The sequence below is a fragment of the Aquila chrysaetos genome, chromosome 22 (genome assembly GCF_900496995.4).
Source record: "Aquila chrysaetos chrysaetos chromosome 22, bAquChr1.4, whole genome shotgun sequence".
Classification (NCBI taxonomy): domain Eukaryota; kingdom Metazoa; phylum Chordata; class Aves; order Accipitriformes; family Accipitridae; genus Aquila; species Aquila chrysaetos.
The window spans coordinates 10,644,857-10,665,745 of record NC_044025.1 but is presented as its reverse complement, the minus strand read 5'-3'; the positions used below and the strand labels follow the sequence as shown (position 1 = coordinate 10,665,745).

General features: G+C 42.3%; 1 protein-coding gene and 1 long non-coding RNA gene across 2 annotated transcripts in view; both read right to left on the bottom strand.

Moving 5' to 3' along the window:
• Positions 1-20,781, bottom strand: part of ERGIC1 (endoplasmic reticulum-golgi intermediate compartment 1) — a 59,557-nt gene extending 38,776 nt beyond the window's left edge. Inside the window, exon 1 of the mRNA XM_029997856.2 lies at positions 20,652-20,781. Coding sequence (XP_029853716.1) covers positions 20,652-20,671 — 20 coding nt within the window. The 5' untranslated portion in view covers positions 20,672-20,781. The remainder of the gene's footprint in view (positions 1-20,651) is intronic.
• Positions 17,723-20,591, bottom strand: LOC115334081. Its single transcript, XR_005931122.1, has 2 exons — positions 19,791-20,591; positions 17,723-19,557 (listed from the first exon to the last, which is right to left on the bottom strand). It is a non-coding gene; the product is annotated as an uncharacterized LOC115334081 (long non-coding RNA).
• Positions 20,782-20,889: the final 108 nt, after the last annotated feature.

Here is a 20,889-nt window from a genome sequence, read left to right as displayed (position 1 = left end):
TTCCCATCTCTTCTACCACAATGTTCCATTCCCTCTGTCTTCTACTACCATGACACACATCTAAAAAGGGCTTTAAGCAAGTCTCTGGATCTGATTTACCTGGAGTTTTGAGAACTCTTGGGTCTATACTTACAGGCTCAAGCCTCCCTGCAAGCACAGTACAGCACATTTGCAACAGTTGTCATGAGGCCCTTAACGCACTTTAAGGATCACTTAATGTATGAGCAGAGTGAGTGTACACAGCTTGCTAGGCAAAGAACATTAGGCAAACAGCGTCCCACCCTTGAACTTACAGTCTAGAGGCACATACAAGAAGAGTACAGTACAAACCAGGAGAACTGAATAAGGCTTTAATGGCTTTGTTTTGTAGAATTAACACATTTTTAGATAAGGACAGACACTACGGAATAACACAGAATCAAGAGTGGACAATGTATGCAAAAGAGGCAGCGAGAGCAGACTGGATGGTAGGGAGGAAGGAGGAAAGCTCAGCTGAGATCTTATGGATGAACGCAGAAGCTTCAAGGGTTACAACCAGCACCTGACTCAAGCAGCAGAAAGGAAGCAAGGCAAGCAAGGGAGGTGTATTTAAGGTTGCAGGAGGATGCTGAAATGATCACAGCAATTAACATTAACAGCAAGGGAATGGAAAAGGACAAGTTTGGTATAAGAGACAAACACTGCTGGATAGACTTTCCTTACTGACACGTGATACCAGTAAGTCCAAGAGACTGCCAGACCAAAAGAGAAAGGACTGGTTATGTGCAAGTATCCTGGCAGAACATTCATTTACTTGGAAAAGACAGGCTCTGGATTAGGAAGGTTTATACTTTGACAAAGGAACAATACTCTTCAGGGTATGAGGCATCTTCCCATAAAGCATCTGATACTGGCCACAGCTTGAGAAAGTAGAATTTATTTAGTCTGATCCAGGATGATGAAAACAGCAGTTGGGTTTATGCATTCAGAGAAGGGCAAGTGGGAAGCCCAAAAGGAGAGCAAGACATTGAATTTTGAAGAGAATTATGGAGATGCTGGCACGGCCAGGGAACAGAGCTATCTTGTTAACTCAGATTTAAACTCCAAGTTAGAAGAAGATACAAAATGCATAGGATTCAATGACAGCTTGAAAAGTATGTTTGTGAGACACCAGAGAGATGAAATTCCAGCAGTGAGTAGGGGATGGAACCCCAAAGAAGGCCTCAATAATTACATATAATTATAATAAATAAGTAAATCAAGCAAACTTCTCAAACAAATTCATGAAGTTGACAAGAGTTACTGTAACAGGAGAGCCTAAGCCCCAAGAAATCAGAGATTTGTGAAAGCCATAGCTCCTATCAGACCTAAGGGTTAAAAATCTAATTAACTTCTAGACTCCATTAGACAAACTCTTCTCTTTTTGCCACCAGCTTCTTGCCTGCGTCACAGAGCTTAAAGCCATTTCAGGGGATCACTTACACTGTCCTGGGAAGACAAAAGAATGAGGATTAGACACCACAGATGATTTGTAATGTATGAGGGAGGAGGCCATGGAGTTGTATGCATGGTAAAGGGGAACAGGTTTTACTTGCCTTCAGGTCAGATGTTCCTGCAAGCACCTGCAGTAAAAATTCCAATAAGCCTCCAGGCTCCTGAGGCATTGGTCACTTGGAAGAGTATTTGTACCCTGGGAACAGAGAAGAACCTCATGCTCGTATATTGCAAAAGCTGCCTTACAGATTTCTGATACTGCCACATTCAAAGCAGTGGAAGACATTACTAACACTGGAGGAAGACTGGATGTTCAGAAAGGTTATACCAGCCAGCTTATAATGCAGCAAGACACACTGTACTACACTGTGAATATCCACTTTGATAGTCTTGTAGTCATATCCTAAACGACCATGAGAAACCAGGGTGTAGATTTACAGCATGTTGACCGCCTCGAAGTAACTGCTAAATGAACTCTCTTAACCTGCACTACTGTGCAGCACTTTACCCCGCTTTCATGCAGGGATACATTACTTGACACTTACAAAGCATGCATACGTACAGTTTCCACAGGACAGCCAGCACATTGTTTATATATAGCTTTTGGCAACTTTCTTCCTTTGCTCAGAAAGGCAAGACTTGTAAGGTGAAGTAATATCTTTGAGTTAATCAGCTGACATAGCTGCAGAGTGGAAACAACAAACTTTCTGCTAGGAAAGTTCTTCCTCCAGGTCATATGTATCCTCATAAAGGGAAGGCTGGACCTTGCAATACCAGAACACAAGGCTAAAGATAGAACTAGGCTGTCATCAGTATAACAAAGGAATTTCCTGACACATCTAGTGTATCTATTGTCTCTTCTTTCAATGGAAAGCATAGATGCAAACAAAGAAATAAAAAAAAGGCTGTTTGGCAATGTCAGAGTTTCGCAGGAACCAACATTCATAACTAACATGAGGGAATGCTACAATACTTTCTTCTCAATCCAATACTGAAAGGACTTAACAAAAAACTTTCTCACCTTCCTGACGGGAATGTCAACAAACTGGTAAAACAGCACTGTAAAGAAGAGCAGCACAAGGATCATTCCTAAATAGGTTAAAACAGAGAATTCGCAAACCTTAGCATGATTAAGACAGGTCTGAGGCAGAACTCCAGCTGTCTGATGGACAGGTGTGCAACAGTCCTCTCAGAAATACAGAAATTATGTGTCTCATTTTAGTGCAGTTGCACAAGTGGACGGTGAGGTAAAATTGCAGATGGGTGCACCTCAGTGGAGCCAGACAAAAGGATGACAGATTTCATGTGCCAGTAAGTATTAGAAGGACTTCAAAAGCTATATCTAGACTAACACGGGCTGTTGCTATTCAAAATTTTTTTCTTCAGACAGAAGTATATGCTCTTCATGTTCACTTTTCAGGCCCTCCTAGAGCCACAGAAAGCATGAAAATGTTTAAAAACCCAGAGCCAGACGCATTAGTGCTCATCTGAGTGGGACAGCCACAAAAAAATCATGTCCAAGGCTGGCTATGCAGAGCCAATGGTAGGTCAAACCTAAAAGAAAGAAGCAAGCTGACATTGTCAGCCCTGGGGTGATTCCTGACTTTCCTTTCAAATCTATTTGATTGACAGCACAAGATGGGTGACAGGGAGGGCAGAAGATGTCTCCCTAAACACCGTTTTTTCCTAGAGGAGATACTTCAAGTGCCTGCCCCGAGAAGAGGGATGAGCTCACCCCCTCAGCATGAGCTGCTAGGAGCAGGGCTTCCTGCCAGGGTGTGCTTTATATACACCTGAACTGTTTCAAGTCTGGATCTGAAATATTTCAGGAAATGAAGTAGTAAATACATTATTTCACTGAAGATTACCACCCCTCCAAACAGAAAAATCCTCTCTGACATCTTTGGAGTCTGAAAAGAGCCTCAATAAAATACTATAGTAGCATCTCCATAAGATGCTGTTAACTTTTTAATGAGCAAGAAGCAAAGAACTTGAGGCAATAAAAAAAAATACTACTTGTAAGTAGAACTAACTAGACGGTGGTTAAATTTGAATGTCTTGTAGCAAAGGAAAACTCTGATACCTAAAGGAGTTCATACCAGAAAAGGAAAAACACTAATTCCTCCTTCGGTTTACAGCATTTGTTGCAATCCTCGAGTGGCCAGCCCTCCCTGGCACAAACAAAGGAGCAATGCACTGGCTGTGTCACCTAGGGCAGACATTCAGAGCACAGCTTATAAATCTCCCTATCCTACTGACTCACTGTGTGGAGTCACTGCAAAGAGACAGCAGATGCTTTAAGTGCTGTCTGTGGAGCACTGAAACACAATTCTGGAGTGAGCAGCAGTGGGATGTTTTCATGTACTCTTCTGCAAGGTCTGTTTTTACTGATTTAACTAAGGGGCAAGGGAAAGATTGTTTTGCAGCTCTCGGACTGTATTTTGGATTCCAGTTAATCAAGTAGCCAAGCAAAAGTGCAACACATTCACATGTGGCACTTGGTCACAGAACAGAATTCAGGCACCTTAAGTCAGCAGTGAATACATTAATTTTCATCCCTTTCCACTCCTCAGATGATTCAGAAATTTAGCTTTAATGCTCACAGACAGAGGAAAAACATTTTTGTTCTTCAGGCAGATTATGTTTGTCCCCAGAAGAACTGCATATTTAAACATTAGTCTTCTTTTTGAAGCGCGCTGAATCTATCGTAGGTACTTCTGTAGCACGTACTGAAAGGGGATGGTGTTTAGAGGACATGACCATCCATTACAGCAAATGACACTTCTGATGTCAAAGATTAAAAAAGAAACTAAAAAATCAGTATAATGGCTGACATTCCACCTTTAGCAGGTCAATGGTGGCGTAAATACATCATGTCATCTTGTCTTAGCAGCAAGGGTCCATGGCTGTGATTCACACAGAAGAATGTGGGTGTTGAAACAACGCTTGATTCTCCACCTCCCATATTAACCAGGTTTTAGAAGTGGCATCTATTTTTCAGCAGATACCACAATTGAAGTTGAGGTCACCAATTCCTGGTGACATTACTCACTCTCAATAATGAGTCCAGTGCACAGCGAACAACTACCTTAATTTTATTACACATCAGTAGCTTTGAGATCTCTCTGAAAAAAGAGATGGCCTAGTGCTGCTGAACCAATTTGCTTCATTAACAAATAACTTGAAGTGACTTGCAAGAACAACACATTTAACAGCAGAAACATAACTTCACTATTAAGTTAACCAAACAAATGACAATTCTATAGCAGATTTGACTAAACTAAACAAAGGGGGAATTATTGAGTACAGATACAAAAAGTTAACTTTGAAAATACTATAAAGATTATGTTGTTACTGCAATAAGAAATTTGAAGAACTGTGGAGCAAGCATTTGTATTCTAACACACTGCATGTTGGAGACCCAGTGCTGGACAAGTCCTCATTCATTTTGAGTAGGGAGCAACATATCCACCATAATCTATCAGATACCATAACGTCTCTCAAAGAGAAGAAAAAGGGTATGGGGGAGATGTCCGTAGGGTTTCCAAGATGCCGGGGAAAACCCAGATAAGAAAAAGCCAACTGGTGAAGCCCCACAACCTGAATTGTCCCAAAGGGCTTTTAGGGTCAGCAAAAACTCCATCCCTGACTGCTTCCTTCTTGGTAAGAAACACGACTGCTCTAAGAAACAGAGGGTCTGCAGATTGCAAAAGAGTAAGGCAAGGCACCTATGACATACACAGAGGGACAGGTTGGTTATCTGAAGAAACGAAGAGTAATACACCTTCCCAAGCTGAGATGGCTTCCTAGATCAACAAAGGCCCTTGGTCAAGGGCTCAAGTTTAAATAGCAGCACGAAGGAGCACAGAAATAATAAACCCTGTCTTCAGTGGCAGTTGGCACTTCAGTGGGAGGCTGTGGGGCATTGATATGGGCTGTAACACTCAGATTTCCGTTGAGATTCCCTCTTCTCACACAATATTTACGTATCTGCAGTACAGGTTAATTCACTCCCAAGATAGCTGTGTAAGTCAGAAAGCAGGAATAAATCTGTCTTTTTAGAACTTTTTCAAAAACACAACTGAGTCAAACTAAAACCACTGACCCTTTTGTACACCAAGAAAGCAAGCTCTAAAACCTGGCATGCCAGCTAACACTAAATTTGTAGGCAAATCTCTCTGCTCCACAAAGTGAAACAAGATTAGGCTGGCCTTTTAAGAACTATTTAATGCAAGAAATGTTTCCTTGCCACTGCACAGGGCAATACAAGCCAGTTAAAGCAGTTTTCAAAGCTTGTTTCCCCTTCTGCTTCTGCTCATGTGCTGGTAATGCCCTTACTCAGTTTAACAGCAAGTAGCAAACTGGAGCCCACATTCAAGTGCAATACTGCTGCTGGTTTTTCCCATTTGTCAAGTCCTTCTTGTAAACCAATGAAAAGTAGATCAGAGTATGGCTGCAGGCCTCAAACATTAAGAACCTGAGAAGGCATGATGTCAGTATTTCTCCACACACACCAATTCCTGACTAACGTAACAAAGAGCTTGCCTGTTCCTTACAAAGTCCGTTCATTACGTACTCACCAGTAAATGGACTTACAACGTGGAAGAAGGAATTTCTACCGTTACACACTGTACTTGGTGCATTCAAGAAATATAATGACACAGAGGTATCCCATGCAGAGTAGACACATTAAGTTTTAAGAAACTCACTCTTAAAAAAAAAAAAAAAAAAAAAAAGGTGCTTTTTGTTGAAAGTATATAAAGCACTCTATTTGTTAATTTTACTGGGTTTCTTTTTCAGGTGGATAGAAAAACTGCTGCACGGTGCATTTGTAGGAATGTACATTCATTCAAAACAACAATCCCAGACTGCTTTTGATGAAAACTACATGTACTGTGGAAGGTACACAAAGAGCAAGGCAGCTGCCAAACACAACCTTGGACAGTCAAGCCTACGCCAGCATCCATTTAATCTTCAATAAGAGTCATCTTGAGGCAGCTCTGCCTGATAACAGGTTAGAAAACATCTAGTGTCTTCTCTTCTTTGAGAGCATCTACCATTTAGACATTCTAAATAAATTCATTTTTAGGCTGATAACAGGTTAGAAAACATCTAGTGTCTCCTCTTCTTTGAAACCATCTACCATTTAGACATTCTAAATAAACTCATTTTTAGGCCACATCCCTCCAAATAACACCAGACTCTAATTACTTCATGTAGACATCAGTGAATCCAGCCAACTAAGAATTTCTATTCAGCTGCCATTAAAGAGAAGAATCATCCTTAACTTTGAGAAGGATTAATTTTCCCTGGAGACAAGGACATAACCTTGGGATTTGTCACTCTACACACTTCTGTTCTTCCTCTTACCATTTCCTATCTGCCTCCTTGAACATTTCTGTTATATTGTTGTATTACAGACATATGATTCAGAGAACAGAGATGGTTGGTTCAGTCACCTTTATTTGGTTCCCCAGAGGAGCTATAGATCTGATGCAGAGACAGGCAACCAGCTCTTCCCACAAGATTTGTATAACTGCATCTATTTTTAAGTTTGTCATTTCACGACAGAAGAGGTGCATTAGCAGTTCAGGAAACCAAGGTGGGTGTGAAGTGGGGAGAGGAGAATGAGCAACTTCAACCCCACTTCAGGAAACATGTTTAAGTGCACATGAAATGACCTGGAACGATGGCTCTGAAGAGTTTTCAACCAGCCCGCAGCATGGGCTACCGCACAACTTTCTCTCCTCTTATTACTGCTGCTACCACCTCTGGAAGAAGCGTCCCTAGAGACAGCAAAAGAGTTTACATTTACAGACTATGATTCATTCAATACCTGCTGCTATTAAAGCTCTTAGCAGAGATACCACTTAATAGTTGAGAATCCAGCAATTCACTTCGCATAAAACGCTTTATCATTCATAAGGAGGACACTGGAAGCAGGAAGAAACTCAGTCATGATAAATACAAGTTGGATTAAGTCCATCTGACATTCAAAGATCACTGGGCACAAAGAGACTCCACTTTCTCTCTCCAGGAAAACTTTAGTGGAGGTTGGTGTTACAAAGGGAAGATCAGAATTTAATCACCATGTCTGTCTCAGAAGCTTCCTTCTGCCCTCCAAAATCAGCATAGCTTGGAGGCAGAAGGGGAAAGAAAAAAAAAAAAAAAAAAGGCCACATTGGATATCTTCTATGTGAATTAATGGAATCAAAAGGAAGCTATGGAGAGACTGTTGTCACAGAGCAAGATCATTCAGGCTGGAGACTAATGGCAAAAGGGAAACGCCCTTCCTTTAGTACCCAGTGGTATTTCTAGAGAAACCTTCCCACCAAAGGCATGCTGTTTTATGTCAAGGAGCAGTTATATCTTTGTGATCTGCTGACTGCTCAGGCAAAGAGATGTCCATCATCTAACCAAAGCTTAAGAATCAGAAGTACAAAGTGCATAAGAGAAAACCTGCCTCCCCAACAGCTCAAGATAGTGTGGGGTCTGTGTTCCCTGAGTTGTTTTAGAGGTTTCATGAAGCAACTCAGCAAAAGAGCTGGCTTATAGAGAGCACCCACTGAAACACCCAGTAACTGGCACTCCCCATCCGCCTCCCCATACTCCACAACACAAATATGAGGTAAAACAGATTCTCAGGCTGTAGCTACTAGACTAAGAAGGGAAGAAATTGCCACCCCAGGACTTCATCTCTCACTGCTTCTTCAATTGAAACAGACATTAAAAAAAAAATAATATTACAAGGTGCTAGAAAAATTAAGAGAAACTAGGAAGGCATATAGAATACTCCAATGCTACTAGAAGAACAAAAGATTTTAAACCAAAAAATCAAATCCCTAACCTAAGAGCTTAAAAAAAAAAAAAAAAAGTTGTTTAACAGGCAGCAACTGTTCCTCTGTTTCCTTGGGTCACTGCTCTCAAATAATGACTTTGGGACAATTCATCCCCGCTTTGTCAACAAAGCTGCCTTAACAGCCTTTGAATGCTGGGCAGTAGGAGCAGGTCAACCACACCAACTGAACAGCACAAGCCATCAGGCACTCAGCTGTAGGTAGCTTTTAACCTCTTCAGGGGCCATTTAACTCTAAATAAAAACAAGCAGGCTTATACACACATCCTCACTCCCCCAAACACAGACAGGTACCTCTAACACAGAGTGTACCTTTCTGGCTTTGTTCCTTCCTACAAAGCACATCAGACACTTGCAGTAAGATCTTTAAAAGCAAAGCTGTTACTTTTGTATAATGGATAAATCTAAAAACACCAATTTAGTTTTCAATGTGACTCTTCAAGCTGAGGGAAACATAAAGGTAGAATAAACAGTACAGCTGAGTCAGGTTTGCCCACATAGTGCTCTTTCGATTAACAAAAGATCATCTACTTAAAAAATAAAAATAAAATCCCAGGCACCTGTTTGAAGTTGTTGGGGGGCGACTTTTATTGTTCACAGTTGTTAAAACCATACCTAAAACTACTGTGGCCAGGACCAGAGAGAAAAAGATAAACCTTTTTTTTTTTGTTAAATTGATTTTATTCAACCGTGTAACAGCAGGCTGACTCCTAGGGTATGCAGAGATGGCCTGAAAGACCAGTTACCCCGTTCCATGTGCCTAACGACAGAATATTTGAAATAATCAAAACAGTAAAGAAGATGGCCCTGGAGAACAGGTAGTATCTGGGTCAATGGTGACAAAATAACAAGTGGGGCAAGACTCCCCTCTGCCTAGTGACCCTGAGGGGGGTTGGACATCATCAAACTCCACTGGGAGAGAGGAGAGGAATGAGCAGACAGCTGGGCAGGTGACACAGGAGACTACTCAGCAATTTTGTGGGCTGGATTATGTACCCCACGTGCTTGAAAGCTGCTACAAAAAAAAGTCAGATCCGGTCTGACTAGCAGTTTGGAGCAAGTCCCTAAACTAGGAAAGCATGGGCTTGAGAGAAGATGCAACCCCTAAGTAAGAGGGCTAGAGACCTCTGAACGACAGAGAGAGGGAAGCTATCTGAACCACCATGTTCCCTCCAAGGTAATGTCAGAACACAGGAGGGTCTCTTTCTCTCAGGGACACTCGAAAGAGCATTAAAATCAAATGACAACATTTACAGCATAGAAATTCTGTCAGAATAAATTCTCTTGCATTATTTTGTTTTGTTTTTAATTGGGGAAACATCAAGAACAGCATGTCTTTTTAAGTAAAACCTCTCTTACTTTACAACAGCAGTGACTTCCAACTCCCTATGCATTTTCAATTCCTTATGGTCCTCGCTGTACCTGTGCTGGACAAAAATCCAGAATTTTGTTTCACAGATCTATCAAAGAAAGAAGAATTTCTACACACCAGTAAATTCACTCTGAAACAGTCCAAAGCAAGTAGAAGTGCCTTATTCTAACGCCTTCCTTTATACATGTATAGGAAGCACTGATTTTTCTATTTTTATGGAGAAATATTAGTTCGAGATTTCATTCTGACATCCTTTCTTTAGATCGTGCTCTTTTCTTCCCATCCAAAGGCAAGCGTATACTCGACAACTCTGCAAGAACACTCAGCTCCTACACAATCCAGCACAGATAACAAGTAATAACTCTTCTTCCAACAAAGTAGGTGGAATCTATTGCCCTGTTTTACAGAGTGGAAAACCAATAGCAGGAAGTCAGCAGCAGGGGAAGAAAATAGGAACTACTGACTCTGAGCACTTCATTTTGCGATTGTTAATTCTTTGTTTAAATTAAATTTCTATGTTTCCTGTCTGCTGGCAGATGAGAACATAATGTGCAGAGAGCAGCTCAGGACAGCCATGCTGCGATCCCGTGGATGGGATGCAGTAGTGGGAGCCAGCAGACCTGAATTCTGTTCCGCTTCCAGCACTGACTCACTGCCTAATTTCTGTTCCAGTCAATTAAATCTTCTTCATCTTCTTCATTTTGCAGAGCAGCACCTGGTAACATTTGCTCACCTTTCAGCAAGCACGTTGAAATCTACAGATGAAAAACTCTGCAAATATATGAAGTATTACTGATCAAAGTTCCAACTTCTTTGAAGATCTGTACAAGGAAAGCTGCAGAAGATGGGCTTATGAAAACAAACTGGATGTGCACTGGAAGAGCTAAGCCTTGGTTCAGTAACAGGGATGTGCCTAGAGTGCATATTTACGAACAATCTTAATCAGGAATGGTTTCGTGAATTGGGACACAAACTTCGAAGCATGTGAAAAGTAAAATTAGTGATCCTGTTAATCTCAGTTTCACACAGAAAGTAAACACTGAATATACAAATACCAAAGCTTGGCCCTGAATGTCAGTTCAAGATGCAAATACAGATTCAAAGCAGGACTAATAAGCCGATACTTGTAAATACCAAGCAGTTATTAACACATTTTATAAGATTAACACCTGCGTAACAGCAGATAATATACAAACATCATTAAGTAATCGGCTAGTCCTCATTTACACACAATAGGATATTAACACACATACTGCAGAAGCTGAGCTTTAATGGACAAACTCTCAAGGCTTCAAAATTGCATTGGGAACTGTTTAATCCTGAACTACTTTAAGCAAGCTTGGATATGCGAAGGACTGGACAAGGAGGTAGAAGGGCTAATGTAGTTTTAAACTAGTTTATCTGTACTGCAAGCAGGTGAAGACTGCAATTTTCAAATTCTGTATGACTGACTTTTCACTCACAACATCACACCAGTTTTGAAAGCATGATCCTCCACATAGTATTTTTTTTGACCTGCTGACTCTCCACACTTTTAAGCCCAGGAGTGAAATGTAGGAATAGGCTTCCTTGCCAGCCAGCTCCTCCCTCTTAATTCTAGTTCCAAGAACATAATGAAACTAACAGAGGAAGTTTCTGAAACAAGGAGGAGTACTGAGAACAAGAAAACAAGGTTAGCCCGGAGGACTGTCATTAATTATATAATCCAGCCTTTGGGTAACTGGACATTTAGGGAAAGGGGCTGAGAGAACGTTGGAGGCATCAGCCTCTGCAGCATTATGTCATCTGGTCTGCTAGTTACTTAGCAGGTACAGACTTTGTACAGGAAAAAAAAACCAAACCCATTTATTTCTAGGACAAAAGACTATGAATCCCCACAACACTTGCAGAAAGAGGGCACAAAAAATGAATACATTCTGCTCCTGTTTCAATTGGTTTCTTTCCAAGGAGCTAGATCTGTTTTCTCACTTCTGCCAGCCTCCCCGACTCCATTGTGCTGTCCCGCATAACACCTTTTTGTCAACTATGTTCTAAATTTTGTGCTCTTATTGTTTCAGTGCATAAGAAGCTCGTTCTCTATTGCCCAGGAATGCAGAGCAATTGCTATTGCTGAAATACGCCAAAAGTGCAAACTATTTTAGGTGGCACTAAAGAATGGAAGAGAGGAAGCGGTACATCACATTTTTTTCAAAATAAATGTTAGGCTCAAACATATTTCAAAGGTAATTAGGAGGAGGAAGGTATTTATAATCTCAAATACTCAATGGTGGAGTCTTGCCAGCAAGCATTTTATTTCCTTTTAGGCAGTGAAAGCAGGTGTCAAAATGAAGGATGGAAGAGAAATGTATTTTTAATAAAGTGAGAAAACTATACTCTGCTTCATCAAAACAGGAGAAAAGTGTCATGAAGAAAAAATGTTCAAGTAAGGGGACTGGTATTTAAAGGGATCCAGCCCTTCTCTGTATTCTGGAGATCAGAGAGAATGGAGGCAGAGAGACTGGGGAACAAGATTAAACATATATGGCTGCTCCCCAAACTAAGTAAATTTTTCAGATACTTGAACGTCATAAGTAGACTGTAACCCTTCCTGTCCCGGAGGCTTCATCCCCCTTAAGCTCAGAGATTCTTGCTCTTGCAGCTCTCCAGCACATCCCAGCGCCTCCCACCATCACATCCCCCAGACACTTCCTCCACTGCCATCCCTCACCTGTTCCCTCTTTTGTGAGGCACCCAGTCCTGAACATCTCTCCCAACTCGAGACCTGCCAGCTCAGATTCCTCTACCTCCTGCCATGTTCCTCCAGCTCCATCTCACTGCCCACAGCTGCTGGTTCCCAGTATTGCTGGTGCTACTGGCCGCAGTAACCAGCTCACCAGCCCTCCCCACAGACACAAAGTCCTAATCTCTAGCAGACAATGAACAAAATTCAAAGTTGTACTGTGATTTCCAAGAAATTACCTACATAAAACTCACAGCATAACCAGGTCACTGCTATGGAAAAAAAGAGTTGTACCATAGTCTTTCCCATAGCTTCTAGGAATCACAAAATATTAAGACTCCATTGCTGCCTTGTACTGCTGAACACCTTGAAACAAGATCTTCTAAGATTCATTTAGTATCAGAACTGTGCAAATTTTGTTTGTGGAAGCTGCTTTCTGAAAGGTTTAAGTACAGCTGCACTAGGACAGCACACAAATCAGATTTGTACAAAACAGCATGAACAAATATAACATCTGGGGAAGAAAAAAAAATGGGGGGGGGGGAACGTGTGAAGAAAATAGCTCCATCTTCATAAGGCTTCCCTCAAAAGCACACAGGCCAATCCATATGTTACTGCACGACAGAGATTTCTCCATATCAATAAGGGAAACTCCTAGATGTCTGCTAGGCTTACCATCTCACGCTGGACCAGGCCAAGAAAACCACTCCAAGGAAAAATCGTTCAGCCACTGCTCTGTCAAGTGAGCGAGCAAAGTAAGGTCCCCTTGAAACTATCAGTAACTGAGACTCAGAATGGGATTGCTACTTGCCTGAAGCTGACAAGAGTTAAGAATAGCAGAACCCTGACTTGAGAGAGTAGACAATAGCATTCATTGCTGTATACACACACAACACCAAGTCTGCCTTCTCCTCCAGAGCAATTTCTATAGGACAAAAGCCATTCTTAATACACAAGACTTAGCAGCCAAAAAACCCATACCCTTTCCCAGAGCATCCAGCAGGGATTCAAATATATTGTACTTTTTCAGTATCTAACCCAAGAATATCAATAAACCTGCAGTGACCAGCGCAGGTTCTCCTATTTATATTCCAGTCTTAAGGAGATAAGAATTTCTGTCTGTGCTTCTACAACTCAGTCCTATTTTTTAGTTGCATATAACTGTATTACCTACAAGCAAGTACAACTCATATGCATCATCTGGCTTCCAAGTGAATTCCCTGGTTTTGACTCAGTTTCTAAGAAACATCCATATTGATGCTACCCCACTAGAAAAACGTGACTGATACAGACCCAGGATAGAGCTGCAACTTGTAGTTGGGGACCAGGTTTACCAGTGTTTGTTAGTCCAGATATAACTTGTTATAATGCAGCAGCCAGATTCAGATTTCAGTTCAGTAGGGTCACATTTGATTTAGAGTGACGTGGAATCTGACTGAGACTCTGAGACTTCACCTTTACCAGAAAACACAAAGTCATATTTACATTACTGGCCGCACTGGTGTTTTAGTGGGCTCTCCAACCTCGCTTTATTCACAGCAACCAGTGGTCTACAGAGATGGACAGCAATTAGGAAGCTAAGTGATCTGCCTTAGGATATGACTGTTAAATAAATACTAAGCAACCATGACTGCCTGAAATCCTGTCAGCAGTGTTACATGCCTGTCCATATTAGCAGTGTTTTGAAGGCTCTTCTATTAAATGCCAATCTTTCTGGCTTCTCTGGATTAAACTAGATACATCTCATTTGGAAACATCCTTAAAAACCAAACAAACAAAAAAGCAAACATCCAAACACACAAAATTCAAATGCAGCAAATCGCACTGTCTGACTAACTGCAGTCTTTACTTGTGTGTATGTGCTGTGATTACTACTAAAATACTCAACATTTCAGTATAAGGAAGGTTTTGTAGATCGTGGCAAGATTGTGGTTAATTTTTTGGCAGAACAAGTTTTCCATTTTGGGGGCAGCTGGCTCCATACAGGAATACCCAGACAACACTTCAGGGCTTGTGCTTGGATAGAAGACAAAAACCCAGATGATTCCACTATGTCTTTGTTCATTGCAAGACTGTTCTTTTCTCACCACCTCCATCATTTGAATTACATGCCTAAAAAATACACATGCACACTTCAAAATACAAGCTCAACAACTTTGACAGCTTCTCAGTCCACACTGGTGGTATTGCTTCAACTCTGTTTACAGTGTGATTCAGTCATTTTCACAGCAATGAACTATGATGGCATGAAGAAAATATCTGTGTCATCAACAAGTGAACAAAGGAGGACAGTTAAAGTTCAGAAGGAACAATACAAAACTTTCCTACAAAGCCAGACCTCAATACTTCTGTACTTACTCAGGAAAAGTTTTCGACTCCTACTATATTTTAAGAGAAATAATGCATTAGGGAGACTTAGGAAGAAATATTTACACACATGCATGCTATGTATAATCAGTTATTTGTGGCATAAACATCAGTAGACTCTGTCTGTACAACTCTGCTTGCCCATCTGACTGCTCTGACTGCAGAATAATTTCTCAGGTGCCCTCAAAGGGCTATTGTTGAAACAAAGTTAGTCATGGCACTGCCTGGCACCAAAATCAACTTTGGTGATTACGTAAGGTGGCAGCAATACCACTTGGAAGGCTTGTTTACCAGCGACATTGCACAATGTGAAGTGGAACATGCTTGCCAGACATGGCTGCAGTTCAAGATGAAAATACACTTGCAGAGTTACCAGGTGCTATGAAGTGGTCAGCTATCGCTTCAGTAGCTAGAGAGAAAAAGTGCAGGTCCCTGCCAAGAGTAGAGAGGCAACAATCTAACCAACACAGAACAATGTTACAGCCACTAGTTATAAATGTAGACATTAATTTAGGAAGGGATGGCTACCAGCTCAATCACACATGGAATTTAAGATTCTGAGCAGCATTATTGTACCAGTGGCAACGTCAATGCCTGTGGAAGTGAGCGTGACCATGCGCAGCTTAGTACGGGGCACATGCAAACCTTTTTGATATGCCATTGCTACGCACAAACTAGTAGGCAAAACTCATCTCATCAGGAGTAGCCATATCAGCCAGCCTTAGCTGCTTATTCTTCTCTCTTGTCCTCCCTGCACTGTTTCAGCCAAGAACACACCTACCTGCTGCTATCACCACCATGTAACTTCTACAGGAGAGGCACCGTGAGCTCATTTGTTAAAGTAAGCTCAGCAAGTAATTTTGCCAAATGAACTAAAGTGTGTTAATGCAGTTAAACAACATGCTGGGAGGGAACAAGCAGGTGGATGGAGTACAGAGCACCACGACCCATGAGAAACGCAGAGCTGGTTGAGACTCCAAATTAAAACTCCTGAGCAAACATGTACATTTCCACTAACATTTGATATTTTCTAGGCAGTGCCAAAACATCATGTAGTCACCATTTCTCCTTAACAACTGGCAAATGTTCAAACACAGGCCGAACAAGTCCCATGCAAGTTTAAGTGAGATTTGAGGAGTTACAGAAAAAATCTAAGTCATGACCCTCACAAACCTATTGAAAGAAAAATGGTAGGATTATAAAAGACAGCTTTGTTCCTTCTTTTCTTAAGCCTGAAGACTAAAATAAAGCTATTTTCTTTAGGCTCACAAGTGAATGAGAAATCGTTGTCCAAGGGGTTGCTTAGTTCAGAAAAGATTTTTCTCCTTAGCCTCCAAATCGCCTACAATCTACTGGTTTGCCCTTGCTAATCTGGTTGGGAATCGAAGGCCAACAAACAGACCTCCCTGATGTTGCTGAAGCAGTCTGTATCACCGGTTTTGCAACTGCACCAGGTCAGATGTCTTAAGCATCAGTTTGCCTATTAGCCATCGCAACTCTCAGGTCTAAATTAAAACCAAACATACTGCCTCTCCTAAAGGCAATAAGGTTGGAAATATGTCAGCTTTGGTTATGACTGGACAATTTGATTTAAAAAAGACATACGGGAACCAAAGCAAAGACCTGTCTGTGTCCCAAAACAGCAAAAATGTTGTTTATATCTGAACCAGAATACCCACATAAAAAGTATCACTTATCACAGATGTGCCAAAGAACAGCTGACTCGGGGGGGGCCGTTGTACCGTGCAGATGGAATAACAGTCTTTGCCACAAAGAACTTCAACTCTAAATCAGCATTTAAATCTAAATCCCTTCTAAGCCTGGTTCCTTTCCCATGACCTCCAAAATCCAGGTATAACACACTGTTACTTCATTCAGGTTATCAAGCTGTAAAAAAAACAACAAAAAAAAATCAAACACCCCCCCCCCCCCCCCCAAACCCTGAAAACATCACCATGATTAATTGTGGGAAATAAATTCTGAATTTCTCAGTTAAATATAAGGATTCACAGATATTTGCCATTCTATGCCAAAAATGTGGCCAGGGCACAACTGAGAATTGCCCACAATTAGAACAAAACCTTGATTTCCGAGCGGTCTATTTTAGTTTTTCTGTCTAATCGGTTAAAGCTACCAAAATAGTTCAGAAGTTTCAGTATCTGCTACAAACCCATCGGTAGCTCTTTCATGCAAATAGGCAGATGCCAAGAAAAGCCAACAGATTCAAGAAAACTTGCAGCAATGTTTCTCTCTACCATGTCCACGCCCAGTGCACAAGAGTCACTTCATTTTTACTTCTGTAATTCTCAACACCAGAGCAGTCTGAAGCCCAGCACTGATGTTCGCTGCTGAAGCTAAGCCTCCCTGCTAACTGGATCACACAACATGTGAGAAACCTTCTGGCCCACAATCACCATTCAAGATGACCCAGGCTTACAGTTTAATCTAATTATGATTTCAACCATCCACAGATGCTGTAAGTACACAGGTGACACTGGGTCTTAAGGGCTTGAGGGGGAAATACCCTTTCAGCTCCAGTAATATAACTCAAAATCCCCAATCAAATAGGTATGAAGCTGCATTGCTGACACAAGTTCTAACAAACCAGGGGTAGAGGCAACAAGGAAAAATCCCTCTCTCTCTTGCAGCCAAATAGGTTTTAAAAAATAAGAAAGAACCAGGCCTTCCGGAAATACAAACTGATTTAGTAGTTCTGTTGGAGGGCTGGTGTCTTGTGACATGCACTGAACAGACCTGTACTGAAGGCTCCAATCTGGAAGCTGAAAACTTGGTTCCTTACCAATATCACAGCAGGACTGTAGAGATTAGTGCGGATGAAATGCTTTGAAAAATGAAAAGCATTAGGTAAGCACTAAGTATTATTAAAACCCTAAAGATACTTGGGACAGAATAATTATTATTCACTTGAAGTTACTTTACTGTGAAAATATTTTATTTATAAATTAAATGCATTTTATATTAACAAAGGGAACTATTAATAAGCCAAGATAAGAGAAGTCCTACAGAAAAAGAAAGTACAGTACAAAAAAGTACAAGTAACAAAACAAGCTACTGCTATATCTGATACTAACCAATGTGCCTCAGACTCTCACCCATGGAGACAACTTCCAAGAAACATGTTCAAGCACTTTGGGTTCTTCAGTCTGGCCAAATATGAACCCATAAGTCTAGGGGATAGGAACACATGGACAGAAATGCTTTCTTTGACTTCTAGTTGGTGAAGAAAAGGGACCTTTTTTGGTCATGGGCTGTTTCATTACTTGTCATTTGTGTCTCTATCTTCTCCAGATGAGACTGTGGCAACCTATTCCTCCTAGAAGAACCTATTTTGTGTGGAAACAGAGATCGAGTCCCAAACTTCTAGCTGGTCTACTATGGCCCCCTCTACAACTGACGTTAGCTGTCAATGTCCTACCACTCTAGGATATCAAAAATAAAAGCTCTAAGTGAGGGGAGAATACAACAAAAAAAGAACTTGCTTTCCCAAATGCCCTAGCAGAGCAGTGATTTCTTCAGATGCATTAACAGCACAGACCAGTGAAATCCATGGCCTCCAGAAGAACACAAGGCCTTTCCACTTGGAACCTCTGAATTTTGGACTCTAGAAGATATGTAGGGGCAATTTTAAAAGCTTCTTAACAATCCAACCCTCTAATCATACATAGGCATAACAACCACTTTAAAGTGTGTGCTAAAGACAGGGTGCCAAACTGTACCTGCCAAAGAGAACATACAGTTGAAAACTCCGAAAGAAAAACCTTGCATTTTACATGATGAAAAATGTCACCTCTTCATTCAGAAACTTGCTACAGGTGGTAACCTTATTTCTCTAAGAGCATTGTATTGTATGTTCTATAGCTGTCAGGAAGTAACTGTACATTTTTTTTAATGTATGCATCATGCTTTACCTACAACAGTAAAATTTTCCAACCTCAGCAGATTTTGTTCCACTGACTGCACAATGAACAAAAACCACAACAGCTAAAAGATAGTCTCTAACCTTTGCAAAAATTTTGGTCCTGAAATCTGTTCATGCTTCTAAAACAGGAAAGTGGTTTGTTGCGTGTGACAATAGTTTCTCTGTACCTTTAAATATAAAGTTCTTGTTATCAATAGCAGTCTGTTAAAAATTCATCTTTGCAGAAAAGCTGAACTTCAGTAAGCTTACATTATTTCAGGTGCTTAGAAGTGTCTATTTCTAATCCTCCAATCTGAGTGACAAAAAAGTTATTTGCAATTGTGAATATTTAAAACGCAGATCTGAACTGATGCCTCTATGTTTTCGTAACTCATGAATACAAACTCCGCAACTCAGCCTTTACTTAATGTCTTTGTTCCATTCCAAAGTGAAGCACTAGTGCTTCTTCTTAAGATGATTACTCCTGGTGAGCCAGTGTTTCCACATGCACATTCTGAGACCCAACAAAAATTACATTTTCAAAGACATCTGAAATAACATTTTCTTTATCTGCTACTACAAAGTGACAGCCACAACCCAGGATCCCTTATTGTTCAGGTATTGTACAAGTCTGAAAATAGACGGCAATGGGATTTGCAGCTGGCAGAATGTCTCCAAAGCTGAGAAGAATTTTTCTATCAAATTTTACGCAAAAGCAGAAACGAGGCTCTGGGCCCCGGATCCCACATGATCCAGCAGATGCTGTTTCCAGCTTCAGCAAGTTTTCATTCAGAAGCAACTGCCTCCATGTTCAATAGTGCCCCATGGATCACATACAAGATCCTGTTAGCCTGTATAAATGAGAGGCCTGATTTAGAATTACAGCAAAAATACAATACACAACTTTTGTCTGGGAGAACTAAAAAACTGCAATATCACCGCTTCCCCCGTCATCTCAAAGGGGTGCAAATGTATGGTTCATGACGGCTTCTCATGATGAGAAGCATCAAGCAACAACTGTATCTCTCAATTCCCAAAAACATATTCTTTTTTATTGTAATATTAATGCTCTAGTAAAACCTACATGAGAAAACTCATCTGTGCGTCTTCCCCATGGCATCTATGAGTTTGGAAAGTTACAAATCTTTGGTTCCGGAAGGGCTTAAAAAGAAAATGAATCCACAGTTGCTATTTCAGCTCCGTTTGAGTCAAAGAGGTCTTTTTCGCTTCTGCTTTGGTATCTGAAACTGACTGCTATGGCCCACAGGACGCAGGAGCCCCGCAGCAAGGCCAAATCCCACAACCCACACCTGCTCAAAACCAAAGGTGGAGGCGCCGACGTTGTTCCCCAGCCATCAGAGCCATGGCGTGCGCCTTTACTCACACGCAGCCTCACCGTTACGAGTGAGCTCCTAAAGCTGCTCTGGGACCTGTGGGAGGAGAAGGGGCCCAGCGCCTTCACCCCGACACCGGCTGCGGGGGCCTGCGCAACACGCGCAGCCTCAGCCCCCGGGGCCCCGCCGCTCCACCCGTCCTGCCCGGGGAGCTCGAAACTCCACACACCTCCTTTTCGCTTTGCACAACAGCGTTACAGAACAACACCCGCTCGCTGGGCAGAGCCTCCCAGTTTCCCACGTCCCCTGCCTGCCCAGACCTACTTCTTCCATCCAATCCATCCATCCAATCCATCCATCCCTCCTCCCTCGGGCTTCACCTCGCCCCCAGCCGGTCACAGGCCCGGCCCTCGCCTCGCTGTTACGGGGCGGCCTCAGGCAAGCGGGGGCTGCCGGGCGGGAAGGCGCCCACCGCCGCCCACCGCCGCACTGCCCCGGCCGGGGGCGCCGAGGCCGGGGGAGGCCGGGCGGGGAGCGGGCGGCCCCGCCGAGGGGGCGGGCGAGGCCGGGCCCCGCGGGCGGGGGTGTGCGGTTCGCCCGGCCGCACTCACCTCCTGAAGTCAAAGGGCATGTTGGTGGCGGGCGCCGGGCAGAGGCTGCGGGCCCCGCCGCCCCCGGCCCCGGCTCTCGCCTCGCTGCCGCCGGCTGCAGGGCCAGGAAGTGACGGGCCCCGCCGCCGCGCAGCACCAGCCCATTGGGCGGCTGGAGCCGGCCGCCGCTTCCGCCGCCGGGTTACGGGCAGCGGCGGGACCGGCGGCCTCCGGGCCGGCGGGGCCGAGGGCTGCGGCC